This window comes from Ochlerotatus camptorhynchus, unplaced genomic scaffold (genome assembly GCF_037179485.1).
Source record: "Ochlerotatus camptorhynchus isolate MF236.1 unplaced genomic scaffold, CSIRO-AGI_Acam_v1.1 ptg000432l, whole genome shotgun sequence".
NCBI lineage: Eukaryota > Metazoa > Arthropoda > Insecta > Diptera > Culicidae > Ochlerotatus > Ochlerotatus camptorhynchus.
The window spans coordinates 8,677,952-8,691,365 of record NW_027040918.1 but is presented as its reverse complement, the minus strand read 5'-3'; the positions used below and the strand labels follow the sequence as shown (position 1 = coordinate 8,691,365).

At 37.3% G+C, this 13,414-nt stretch overlaps 1 protein-coding gene across 1 annotated transcript; it reads right to left on the bottom strand.

The window, feature by feature from the left end:
- Positions 1-931: 931 nt before the first annotated feature.
- On the bottom strand, positions 932-11,435 carry LOC135711442 (angiotensin-converting enzyme-like). The gene is made up of 7 exons (XM_065234309.1): positions 11,249-11,435; positions 3,092-3,168; positions 2,808-3,027; positions 1,678-2,748; positions 1,341-1,624; positions 1,134-1,284; positions 932-1,075 (listed from the first exon to the last, which is right to left on the bottom strand). Exons 1-7 carry the CDS (start codon positions 11,336-11,338, stop codon positions 932-934), a joined length of 2,037 nt encoding a protein of 678 aa, XP_065090381.1. The 5' UTR covers positions 11,339-11,435.
- Between the last annotated feature and the right edge of the window lie 1,979 nt (positions 11,436-13,414).

Genomic DNA, 13,414 nt, shown 5'->3' with positions numbered 1-13,414 from the left:
GGGTAAGGTTTAGTGGGTCGCGAGTGCAATTATCCCATCCCCACACCCTGAATTCTTTCTCAGGTGTCTGTAGCAGATTCCCCCCTGTATAAAAAAAATAAAATAAAAAAAAGCCCGTCTTGTTGGCATCAAGACAAAGCTAGGGGTCAACCAGGTGAATAGCGATTTAGTGAGACTGCATCTGTTTTTATTTGGATTTGGATTTTTTGTCCATGTTAATTCACGTTTCTAAATACTATGCCACGCTATTTTGAGTAAACCTAGTGACTGAGTAGATCCAACTCATTCATGCGTCAAATACTGGGTCAAATATGAGGTTGTCAAAATCTGAGTAGATATGTTTTTTTTGGTGAGTAAAACGTGGTAAAACTAAAGAGTCTAAATTTATATAAATTCAGCCTCTTTAAGTAAAACCTATCCAGATTCTGGGTAAATGGTCCAAATATAATTTTCCCAAAATTCAAATTTCTTGAAAACAGCAATTACAGATTGTAACACAAGTTTGCGGTAACGATGATGATAAGTATACATAAAGTATTTTTAGTTTTTTATACCCTCTAAATTTTTTCTGGCAGCTTTTGATCAGCGCTTTTCAAGTCACCCTTGAACCTGTTTAAAGATGGCCGATTGGATTATCTTGTTCTTGCACGACAGGGCTTCCATTGACTGGAGAAAGCAGGGTGCGGTTTTTCTTGATGGACTTTATGATAGGCAGCATTGAAAAGACAAAAAAAAATGTTTTGACAAAAACGCAAATGGGACCGAGAATGCTCCTTCTACTCGTTGGTGACGGTATCAGCTGGGACCAGACTAGGTGTATCGAATAGTTCTACAAGGAATGAAGAATCATTTCGGCATGATTCAGAAAAAAAATCAAACGTTTTAAATAAAATCAATATATTTACAATAAATAATGCTAATAAATTGACGGTTAAAATCTAATGTACAACCAAACAGACATAACAATACAAGTAAGTACACCGAAAGTTAAACTTTCCGCAGAATTTCGACCGTTGCGATCCACAAAAGGCTGAAACAAGGCAATATCTTCCATTTTCGAGCTCCATCCAATAACCTAAAATAAATCCTAATTTAGAAGACTCGAAGTTGTTTAATTCCTTCCAAAATAATACCGGTTCATCTCTATTCTTCAGCTCCAACCAAGCTTCCAACGGTCTGAAAAAGTCCAACAATGGTTCCACAGAAAGACGGGAGGTTTTTCCTCTAGTCAAAACTTTTATCAACTGTGACGAGGTTAGAGAAGCTCCTTGTTGCATTACATCACTGGAAGAAACCCGCTATTTGTAAAAGCCTGTCACAGATCATAAGTGTACGCTTACCCAAGAATTCTGCCTGCTTCTCTCGAGCGGTAGAAGTCACAGGTATGCAACGGTCCAACATGGTGCGATGCCTGGCACAGCTCCGAGTAGACTTGAAACTGCAGCACAGTAGCTACGAAATATTTTATGTAATCCTGGTCGGAGATAACATGATACTTTGCTCCAGCATCGAAGTGTTCGAATCCTCGACCCATAGGGGGAATTATTCCTTGATATCTGAGTCGCAGTTCCCACCAGCGTGCATTCATACCGACTGGTCCCTTCTCGAAAACGTACCAGCGCCACTGTAAACATATAAATTGATGACATGGTTTTCAAATGAAACAAAACATTATACCTTTTCCAGCGCCAAGCTAAAGGCCATAAACGGAAGTTTGTCCAACGCGATATTCAGAAGGTATTCAATGTTGACCATTGTGTTTCCGTTTAGCACCGAAACGGCAGTGTTCAGTAGTCCTAATTTTTGTAAATGAGTCGGTCCTCCAACGGACAAGCTAATTGAGTTTGCTATTGCTTCGTGGAACGCCGGATTCGGCCCTTCTCGGTACAGGAATGGCTGGTTGGTATATTGCATATAGTACTGCACATGGGTCATTTCATGATGTGCGTTGATGAAATCCTCTAGATTGACTTGCGTGCATTGCTTGATACGGAAATCTACCTTGTTGCAAAAATCCCAAGCCGAGGCGGTACAATGACCAAACATCTCGTTTGACCTTTGCAGCATAGAGTTGCGCCAGAACTCAGGCGCCATCGGTGGTAGACCAATGGATGTGAAAAACTCCTCTGCAGTTTGGAAAATTTTCAACGGGGTGTATCCTTGCCGCACCAATTCCCCTGTTACATCAGGAGTCTCCGATGGTCCAGGTTTGACGATGTCCAGTACGTTATGCCAATTTTGTGCCCACATATTTCCCAATAAATGTGCTGGTATAGGACCATCCCTACGGACCACGTGTTCACCATATTGCCGCACGAGACCCTTCCTTACAAAAGTTACCAGCTGTTTGTAGAGTGGTTGAACCCGAGTCCAAAGATCATTAACCGTAAAAAAGAAGTCACTGTCGTCATAAATGGAACGCATCTGTTCTCCGGCATCGCTGAACCCGTGTCGTTCGGCAGCTTGATTAGCTAGGTCCAGATATCTCATGAACGTGTTCTTCACCGGAGGACCAGTTTTCTCACGCCAAGCTGACCAGTAATGCCTCAACTCAGGTTCAATGCGGCTCGTTTCCATTATCTGAGCTATGTCCGGTTCTAGCTTCAAGTCACAGTAAGCCGTATATCCTGTTACGTAATTGGAACTTTTTGAAGAATCCGATGCCACAGCGGTAGCTAACGGTCCATGAAACGGACATAACTTTGCATTGTTGTAATTATCTTTCATCAATGAAATGACGTGTGTTATCTGCAACCAATGATTCCGATAGTCAAAAGTACATTTTCATACATTGTTAGTTAGCATACCTCAGCGTACTTATCCTCGCCCAGGCCACATCGACCGGGTTGAACGATTCGTCCCAACTGCCGCCGAATGCCGGAATCAACAATCGTGGATGAATCGAACGAGGCAGCACGGCGCCAGCTGAGGCATTCAAATTTAGAAGCAAGGTTTTGCTGTTCTCGCATGCGACGCTTGTTGTATTCCGTCGAGTTGGTGGCGTACTTCCATTCGCCACTTGCTACACTGTTGAAGGGTTTGAAGTTACTCGAGAGGTCAGAAGCTTACATTGGAATATTTATGACCTTACCGATTGCACATCTCGGCAGCTTCACGATCAAAGTCACGCAGGAATTGGATGGCATCGCCCAGATTGTCGTTAGTTGTCTAGAAGGTTCATGCAAATGTTAATGTTTTATTTTAGGCAAGGTAAATGTATTATGAGAAGCTATTATCACACTCTCCACAATTCGTCCAAGGTCAAAAGTTATTATGCATTTTATAAAGTTTCTCTTACTACATGCTACGATGATCAGTTTGAAATGCATAATTTAAAACAAAATCGGATGAAAACTTTTAAACATATGTGACAAACTGTCAATCAATGGTCGACCCATGACGATATATTTGTAGTTTGGATTAAGTAATAAGCAGTATAAATAAGTCTTGTAGAACATAATGCACTTATTTGTTGTTTAAAATTTAATTTCCTTCTTTAAAATCGATTGAGTTCACAGTAACCAGGCTCTTACCGAAAACTCTTCGAATAATTTATCCTTAAATATATCGTCACAGAACTCACTAACGACATTAATTCGCGGTAAAAAAAAGCTTGATTCAAAGTCTCCAACAATGGTGCATACAAGTTCTATAGAATGTATAGAAACGTCAAAGTGATGCGATGCCTGCAGTAACATTTTTGGTTTTATAAAGGGCTCTGTAGACCATCATTCAGATTTATAGAATGCTACAAGACCTCTATACAGCTTGCGATGCTATTTAAGGATGCTGTGGTTGAAGATTCGCGCAACTAATAATACTTAAATCTTTAAATGCGTGTATGTCTATTGAAGAGAAAAAGTTACGTCTGTTTGTCTGTGTTCTTACATTCTTATTGCGGGTAGTTTTGATAAGTTACTGTACTGCCCTTTTCAGCAAAGTTGTCCCTGTTTTTGCTGTTTTATTTAACCGTTCCGCTAACAACCCAATTTCATTACTCCATTATGATGGCTATCAAGCCTTTCGGAATTTTCCTTATTAGAGAATTGTATAGATTTTTCTCCTTTAGTTTACTTAAATCTATGGTTTTTAATAGTTAGGTAGGTTCCGATTCTACACATTGTAGTTTCATTTTTATACCTGTGATCTTGACATTTTTACCTAGGGGATGAGTACTTAAGGGGGTTGGATTTTGATAACTTCTATAGTGGGAATGACACTAATTAAGACTGCACGTTGTAGTCGAAATACGTATCTGTCATGGATACCAAAATTAATTAGGTGGAACAAATGGAATGTTATTGATTAATCCTGCTATCCGAGCGTGGTTATTTCTGACCGACAAGAAATAATAGGGGTATTCACAAAGCGCATCGTAAACGTATAAACCCTCGTAAATGCGTAAACTTCCATTACACTCCAATTGACCCTGCTATTTTTACGATAGTGTATATGTTTACGATGCGCTCAGTGAATACCCCTAATATTTTGACAACCTTGGCCGAGTTCTGATCGAAAACCGGTTGATTGACAGCACAGGGATTTTCGCACATATAAAATAACTTTGATAATGTCACTTTTAGCCATGAGTGAAATTTAACTCGGCAAATGTTCGAAATACCCACTGTCGGCCAATTTTTGATGAGGTGTTATTTGAAATTAATTCCTTGTTTGTCAGAAATAAGTCTGGTATAACCAGGTATTTTTGAAAATTTTACATAGGGGAAATGCATGTAATGTCGGCCTAAATGCCCCTAATTTGGACCCATACATAAATTAAGCAATCGTCTAAATTTTCAATAGCAACCAAAAATATTCATAAATTCCGTCCCAATGTGGCGTTCATCTAGATAAAATTAATAAGTAGCAGATTTTTAGCGATGGGCCCAATCATAAATCCATAGGCCTACATTAGAGCCATTTCCCCTATGTTAAATTTAAGTCAGAATTCACCAAGTCGATCACAGACTTAGGTTCAAAAATCGGCATTTAAGGGGCAAGATGATTCATAAAACATCGATGCTTCAGAATCTAATAAATGGATGAGACGTGGACATCTTGTACCGAATGTTCCGTTTTTGATAACTATATGATTAGTTGGTCGTTAGAAGCAACTAGGCTAGAAAGATTAAGTTATGCTCCATTTCCCATTGACAGATGCGACATGAGCACTAACTCTTGTCCTAGCCTTTTATGCTATGGTTATAGCATAGAGGTAACTCTGAGACCAGAAGGTCCCGAAGAAACGTGCTCAACTTTTTGGCTCAGCTCTGGTACTATCTTCGGTCCCAAGCTAATCGATGCACCCCTCGAAACATAGGAAAATCCACGAACCCCTCATTTTATCTGTCAAACTTTCATAGCGAATCAAAACAAACATTGTGTAGTACTAGAATTTCGACTAGAATTGGGTACGTTAAACGATTTGCTTGGGACCAATAGGCTAGTCAAGCAGTGAGCCAATTTAAAATCGTTAGTTGGCTATAGCGCTTTTTGGAAAGAGCAGAGGTAAAGAAAAAGAAGAAGGACAAAGAGAAAATGATTAGAAATAGGGGAAGTGGCTCTAATGGATCTAAGATCGGGCCCATCGCTAAAAATCTGCTATTTATGAATTTTATCTAGATGAACGCATCATTGGGACGGTACTAATGGATATTTTTGGTCGCTATTGAAAATTTAGCCGATTGCTGAATTTATGTATGGGCCCAAATTAGGGGCATTAAGGCCGACATTACATCCATTTCCCCTACTCTATGAAAATAAACAATATTTTTGATTTGAAGTATACAATATCAGCAATTCCATGCCCTACCAAAAAAAATTGCTCTCGTTCAAACCTTGCACATTTGTTACTTATCAGTCAATTTTAGACCCGTTAGGGTGGTTCAAAAATCGTCTTTTGGCCAATATACCCAATTTCGAAAATTCATAACTTTTGAACTACTGGAGTGATTTGCGATACTTTCTAAGAAAATCAATGATATTTAAAATAGTTATCTAAAAAGAATATCACATCGAAGGCAGGGTTGCTTCCACTCACTTGCTATAAAAAATGTTTTTCAGAATTATGCAATCATTAGATGTTACAATGATATAATGTACCCTTTAAGTTACCAGAAGAGGTTGAAACGAATGTGTTTGACTCGTAAAATCTGTCAATTCCACTTTCAGAGCGTCGCAATCCGAGATTTTACGATTCGTGAGCGCTCACTCTGAATGAACGCTCACGAATCATAAAATTGCTGATTGTGACGCTATGAAAGCAATATTGACAGGTTTTTTGCGTCAAACACATACTTTACAACCCCTTATAGTAAGTAACAAGTACTAAATATCATTTTATCAACTAATGATTTTATAATTCCGAAAAACATTTTTTTATTGGCCTATGGATCTTAGATTGGGCCCATCGCTAAAAATCTGCCACTCATCAATTTTATCTAGATGAAGGGTACTAACATAGGACGCAGTCAGTAATGAGCAAAAGGCGGACGCACATCTTTTGCCTGTAGACTTGAAGATATACTTCAAGTCTCCGCGTACATCCTACGGGTTAGGCAAAAGGTGTGCGTTTGACTTTATACTATCGCATTAATGGCCCTTCGCTAATTTTCAACTTCTATTCAATTTTCATACTGCCGTACTCTAACGGAACTATCCACCTACCCTCTTCTAAAGATCATTCTCTAGCTAATAAATTATCACACTAAAGCTTCATGTTAGCATTTCCAACCAACTCTGAAAATCGCAAACTTCGCGTATGAAGTAACATAAAAACACTTTGAATTAAGTCCTATGTTTTTGCCTCAATACTACCAAGCGTCTCTATTAGTTCAAAGCGTTTTTATTAATTAAAAATGACCTTGGACACAATGACTCTTTTCAATTTGAAAGTAGTATATCTTCAAGCCTTGTCAGTAAAGTCATGATATGTATTACCAAGCCGGAGGCGGTAGGTTCGATTTCCGATTCGTTCTTATTTTTAATGGGAATTAGTTAGAGATTTCCTGACAATATGTTTTACACGAGTGTAATGGATTTTGATTTTCCTATCCATTGCTTTATAATCTGTTTCTAAAAAAACTCGTAGTGTACTTCTGAATCAGGATTAGAAATAGCCCATGTGTAAAGTTCAGTTGCCGTTGTTATGAAATGACATTGTAAGCTTGCCTTTACACATTTCGCTGGAGGCTTCGTGTTTGGAGTGCTAAGAAGTTTATACAGGGAACAATAAATAATAGAACTGCGACGCATTGGCGTAGCTAATGGGGGTGCCAGGGGGGCCAGGCCCCTCCAGAATTATCTAGGCCCAATCCAGGATTATCTAGGCTTCGCTCCAGAATTATCTAGGCCCCCTCCAGAATTATCTAGGTCCCCTTCAGATAAATTGTCTAGCTACGTCAATGCTGCGACGTGATTGTGGTTGGTGAACTCAGCAATTGTTTTAAAACTTGTAAACTTTAAATCCTAATATTCATCATTATAATTTATTAAAAATACTGTGAATTTGCCCAATGAAATCCTTACACAGCATCTGTACAACAAAGGAATAAATTTCTAAAAAATCAGAAATTACAATGAACTCCGTGGGCTTTTAAGTAATTTTTTAAGTACCGTAAAACGGGGTAACATTGAAGATTTTGATAGTTTTTTTTGTTTTGTTAATTTATGGGTTATTCCAGCTCAAGTGGGTACAGAATTTTTAAAAGTTGCTTATTGCTTAAGGCATATTAGCTTATTGCGTGCTCTCAACTTAGTGTTCTAGATGCACTTCCACGGTTATTAAGTTAACTGTAAACGTTACTGTCATGTATCGTCAGCAAAACCATTGTTCAAAATCAGTTTGGTTCGTCCACTTGTATACGGGCAAGCCTAAAAATCTATACTAATACTTAGACATAAATATAAGTCTGCACCTCTTTCCTGTGCGTAGCTTCAAATGCTTAGAAGAAGAACATGACAGTTACGTTCATGAATGAAAAGTGTGTTTTCAAAAAATGAAAAATAAAGGTTCAACGCATATTTGTCTTTATAACTATAATAAAAAAAAGCATTCTGGCTCGTAAGATTGAATCTAATAAAATACAATCAAGGGTATTATTCAAGCAGCAGCTGTCGTCATATATATCATTTTATATATGTACCTGCTAATCTATCCGATTTCATCGTAGGGTATGTGTACCAGTTATGGCCATACGTTCCTATTATAGTGTGTTCCAGTTATGGCCTATGGAATTCCCATAGGCCATAATTGGAACACACCATAATAGGAACGTATAGCCTTACAACGTTTTGCCTGTATCCCACAGTAACGTATTTTCACTTTTAGGAACCCTTTAAATTATGAACAGAGGTAAATAAATGAGCTAGTTATGATTTCATATAATGTGAATCCTGCCCATAACATGTTAAAATAGCATTAAATTTTTATTGTGCCATCGGCGGAAGGAATTCAAGAAAAAATATTAAATAGCATCTCATCTGGTCATATTTTAAAAAAAACTATTTGCCCAAATCATTTGCCCTTGGAAACACATCTAGTAGAAGAGTTTTCAAAAGTGTGGTGAAAATTTGAACTCAAAATATTCAAATCCCACCCATGGTGAAAATAGGCAATTTTTTTACAATTTTGATACCTGCCGGTTATTAGCCTGTTTACTGTAGTTAGTATAACCAAAACAAAATGTTAGTACTCTTATGTGAATCTACATTAAAAAAAACCTTAAAATTGACGTTCTAAGATCACGAATAGTTTATTTGATTGAGGAGTAATCTCTTCTGAAAGTTGAAATTTTAAAAAATCTCGAAAATCCAGGGATCTAGGCATTTTAGAGTAAAATAAAAAAAAACGTTTGGCCAAGTTTGACTCAAATCGGTGACATCGACCACAGGTGACCACTTGAGCTGGAATGATCCATATTTTAAATATTTTTTACAGCAATGAATGTTTTTCAAATTTATTTATTTTTAAACAAGTACTGAGGATCCTAGAGTTAATTCGTTAGTATTATGTTTAACGGAAATTAAAGCATTTGCACTATTTTTGTAGTGTTGTGACCGACCATCAGTATTTTGTTTTGGGGTTACTTTGATAATGATTGATGAATATAGAAAGAAAATGCGTGAAACTCAGACAATTTAATTATCGAAATATGAAACTCTGTATGAATATTTAATTAGAAAACATCATAAGCAATAAGAATACAACATTGAATTTGTGTTGGCTATATCGGAAATACATTTCATACGCAATGCTTTTTTTTATTGTGGTCACTTTAACGCACTTGGGTCATTCGTGACTTGTCCGGGGGTGAGATTTGAACTCGTGACGTTGACGTGAGAGGTATGGATGCTAATCACTACTACCGTACGTGATGGATTGAGTTTTTTTCAAACAGGCGAAAAACACGAAAATTGCTTTTTAATATGTTTGTAAAATATGTAACACATACTTTATAAAAAGGTCTAAGTCCTCAGTACAATAATTTTAAATTAATGCAGACATGGCAGTTCAGTTACTTTTATCCATTGGAGACGCATTTGTAGTTTTGAGGCAAAAATATACGACTTAATATCTCAAAAACGAAAGAAAACGCTTTCCTGAAATTTTTATATGTTAAGTAGAAAAGCATGAGCTATCAAAAAAAATATAATACTACTTGAGCAAAATTGGTTAGCAAAATGAAAGCAAATCGATAATAAAGTTTGCTGTTCGTATCATAAAGAAAACTCATTTTGATTTTAATTGTCGTGAAATAAGTCTAATTACATATTGTGCAGTTTTTTTTTTAAAAAGAAAGCAACTTAACTTCAAGTTTTGCTGTTAACGAATTGTTGGAAAATGAACTAACGTCTTGTTGAGAATTATCTAATTGTTTTGTTGAATACATTACCCGAGCAAAGCACCATCGAGTACTTGCTTTTCAAAAGTATAACGAAATAGAAGACAAACTCACGATAGAAAATAAAAACACATCCATTTTACAAGCAAGATTTAGTGACGAAATTTTTTGACCAGTCTTTTCAAACTTTTCATAGAAAAAAAAAAACAAAAAATCGTTGTTGAAATGTTTTACTTTCTTTGTTACGTTACACAAAGCTACACTCTCCCGCCCCATATGTAACAATTCGTAACGATATAGATGACCCCTCTCCATCTGTAAGCGTAACGTAATTTATGGACGCCGCCTTTTAACGTTTCAATCACTAATGACGATAAACTCCACCTTGGATTAATTTTTAATTCCGACTCTGTTTGGATAATCTGCCAGATGTTTGTTTAGTGTCGTGATGATTAACTCTGATTTCGACGTCAAAGCAGCTTGATATTAATGATCGGGATTTGTTCCCAGGATAATATCGGTTGGAGCTTACCACCATAAATCTGTTCACTATAGCCGCCATAAACAGCATTTAAGTCGTCTTAGTTCTATATAGGGGAAACGCTCCTATAGTTGCGGTACGTTACAAGCGTTAGGTTCCTATAGTTGTGTACGGAGTCTCCATACACAACTATAGGAACCTAACGCTTCTAACGTACCGCAACTATAGGAGCGTTTACCCTACACACTTTACTATAGAAAAACTGAACTTTTCGTTCATCTCGTCCTAGCATTTCGCCATAATGATCTACAGTTAAGCTTATTATCTGTATTACAAATATACATAAAACCAGTAAATCACCCTATTGATTATACACAATATTTCTCACTATGTTATATTAAAAAATAAATCCAGAATTATCAAATTTCAATTGCTGCACTCTCAATACGCAATCATGAGCGATGAATATTTGCATAACTGTCGACTACTGTTTATGTCGAATTCACTTGAATCCTCTTGAATCCCATGCGTCCCATCTAATACAGTTGGCTACCGGTGGTTATGTCAAGGCTTGTTGAACATTTCTGTCATCTATTCAATGGATCAACAAACTGAGAAAAATGCTTTCCTGTAGATTGTCACCGGTATAAACACTTTCCACCCCACCGTTAGCACTTTTCTCAAGAAAGCATAGAACGCATAGAACACACACTCTCATTTCGGCAAAGAAGAGCTTGCTGCTTGAGCGCACATTGGGGTCGTGGCGGCACACACGTCGACGCAGCGTAGCGCACCCTAAATGTATGTCGGTAACAGAGAGAAATTTACATACTCCAGTTACTATCATCGGGGTTTTTCACTCGAAGCAATCAGCTGTCTATATTTATCGTAGCCGAACACAGGCATTACTGGTTAAGATCATTACCTCTGTATATCGGAGGTCACTTATTTGCGAAATAACGCCATTGAATATCACATGTATAACACCGAAAGTAAGTAAGATTCTTGCACCCATCTTCAGTCACCGGTAACAGCATACAAATTTTCATAAAATTTACTACAACTATCACTGAATACAAAGCACTCCCGAAGTAGTTCCGAGATTAACCATACGACTCCGTCGAGTTCCCGAGTGAAACTAACTTTAACCGGAGTTACTTAGCAGATGCTATCCCCCTGGTGTCTTGGCGGCTTACGCCGAGAATCATTTCCTATACATCTCACTACTTACGCTAGGTAAGCAACCACATCACATGTAGACACGCGGTGATTATTATGATTGTTTCAGAAATCACTCATTGTGACGATCTTTTTTTTTTACGTATAGGTACATACCCTCGAATGGATGTGTACGCTATGGAAATAGGAGAAGAGTGACAACGAAGGGAACGATAGTTACTTTCTGGGTGATGCGAAGACGGACCCCAAAGCCATAAATATAAATCTCCCTACATTTAAATGTAGTGATAATATAAGCCACATTTTTTAAATAAATATATCAAAATAACTTTTAAACTTTTTTACATCAAAATTGGTTCATTTTGCTTCACTCGAATCATTCACGAATTAACGAACGTAAACAAACAATCCAAGAGTCACGATTGAGCTGTTGGCGAAGAATAGCACTGCCAACATTGAAAAGATGCCACACCGCATCACCCAGGTTACTATCTAGAACTTTGAACGCTTTGTTCAAGTCCTACGAAGGTTATAAATATGCGTAATTTACTCCGTGATACAAAATCCACGGGTAAGTTTTGGGTCTGAAAAATCAAATGGAAACATTTGATGTGAAAATTAGTGACCTTAAATCCAGACCAATTCCGCAAAAATTTTGAACTAATTTCACATCGCCCCAGATTGAAGACGATTTCATTTCACACTTTGACTTACTTTTACATCCCAGGTGCGTTGATGTTCACTCCTATTAGCAAACGGATTCGAGACGCATTCATACATGTAGGTACCTATCTGTACTTATCTGTTCATCTCTACTGGTGCCATTATCGAAGTAAGTGGATATATAAGAGCTCGCAAAAGGCAAATGCGCATTTGTCACACTAACCCTAACCTTAAGCCAAACGGTTCCGACGTTTCTGTGTCATTTGGCACAGTTGACTGCCTCCACGGGAGTAATTGTTTCCCTTTTTCTATTGTCACTTTATTCGCGTTGACAGATCTTATACTGCTCAAGTACCTATAGCTTTGACAATTCCAATGATTATAATCTCTTATTGTAGAGAATATGTTCATACGAAGGTTTAATTGTAGATTAATGTTGCTTTCCAGCATTGTAAAACACATTAGTATTTAGATAATCCATCTAGCTACGCAGTATCGTCTTTCACAAGTCTAAGAGTTACGATGACGCAACTATGTGCTCATTGATGATGTGACGTGGCTTTATGTGACTCTACGGAGTTTGCAATCCAGGCTTATCATTGGAGAGGCGAGAGTAGACCTTATTATTCACCGTTTGTCTTTTCCTTCTGATCAGAACACAGATATGTCCAAAATATAATTCCATTTAATACAATTAAATTCCGAAAAAAAATCCTAACGAGAAGCTTACCCAACAAAAAAAAACACCTTTTCCTGGCATGTTCTGATTTTTCTAAAAATATTTGAAAAAGTTTCCAATTATTTTTACATATTTATATTGTTGCATTAAAACAAATTGATGACATAAAACGTATTTTTTTTTTAATTTAGTTGCAACTAAATGTAGCCATTTTTTATATCGCTGGTAATTTCACAGAAAACCATTAAATTCTAACATTGGTAAATAGATTGATTGAGTTTGTAAAAACTCTTCAAAACCATAAAATAATTAAAATTATTGAAATAATTTCCTTTGACGATAATGAAATATGTATCAACTTTCAAAGCAGAGAAAATGGGGGGGGGAGGGGCAAAAAGCCAGACCTGTATTGAAGTTGGCACGGGGTGGTATCCACTAGTTGCCTAGTGTAGCTCCACTAAAGCCCATTCCTTACTCTCTCCTCTCCCCCGGGACCACGCTGAAGCAACTACTTCGAGGGGGCTGGCACTTCTCATACTCTCAGTCAGTGTCTGTTTTTATCATACACGC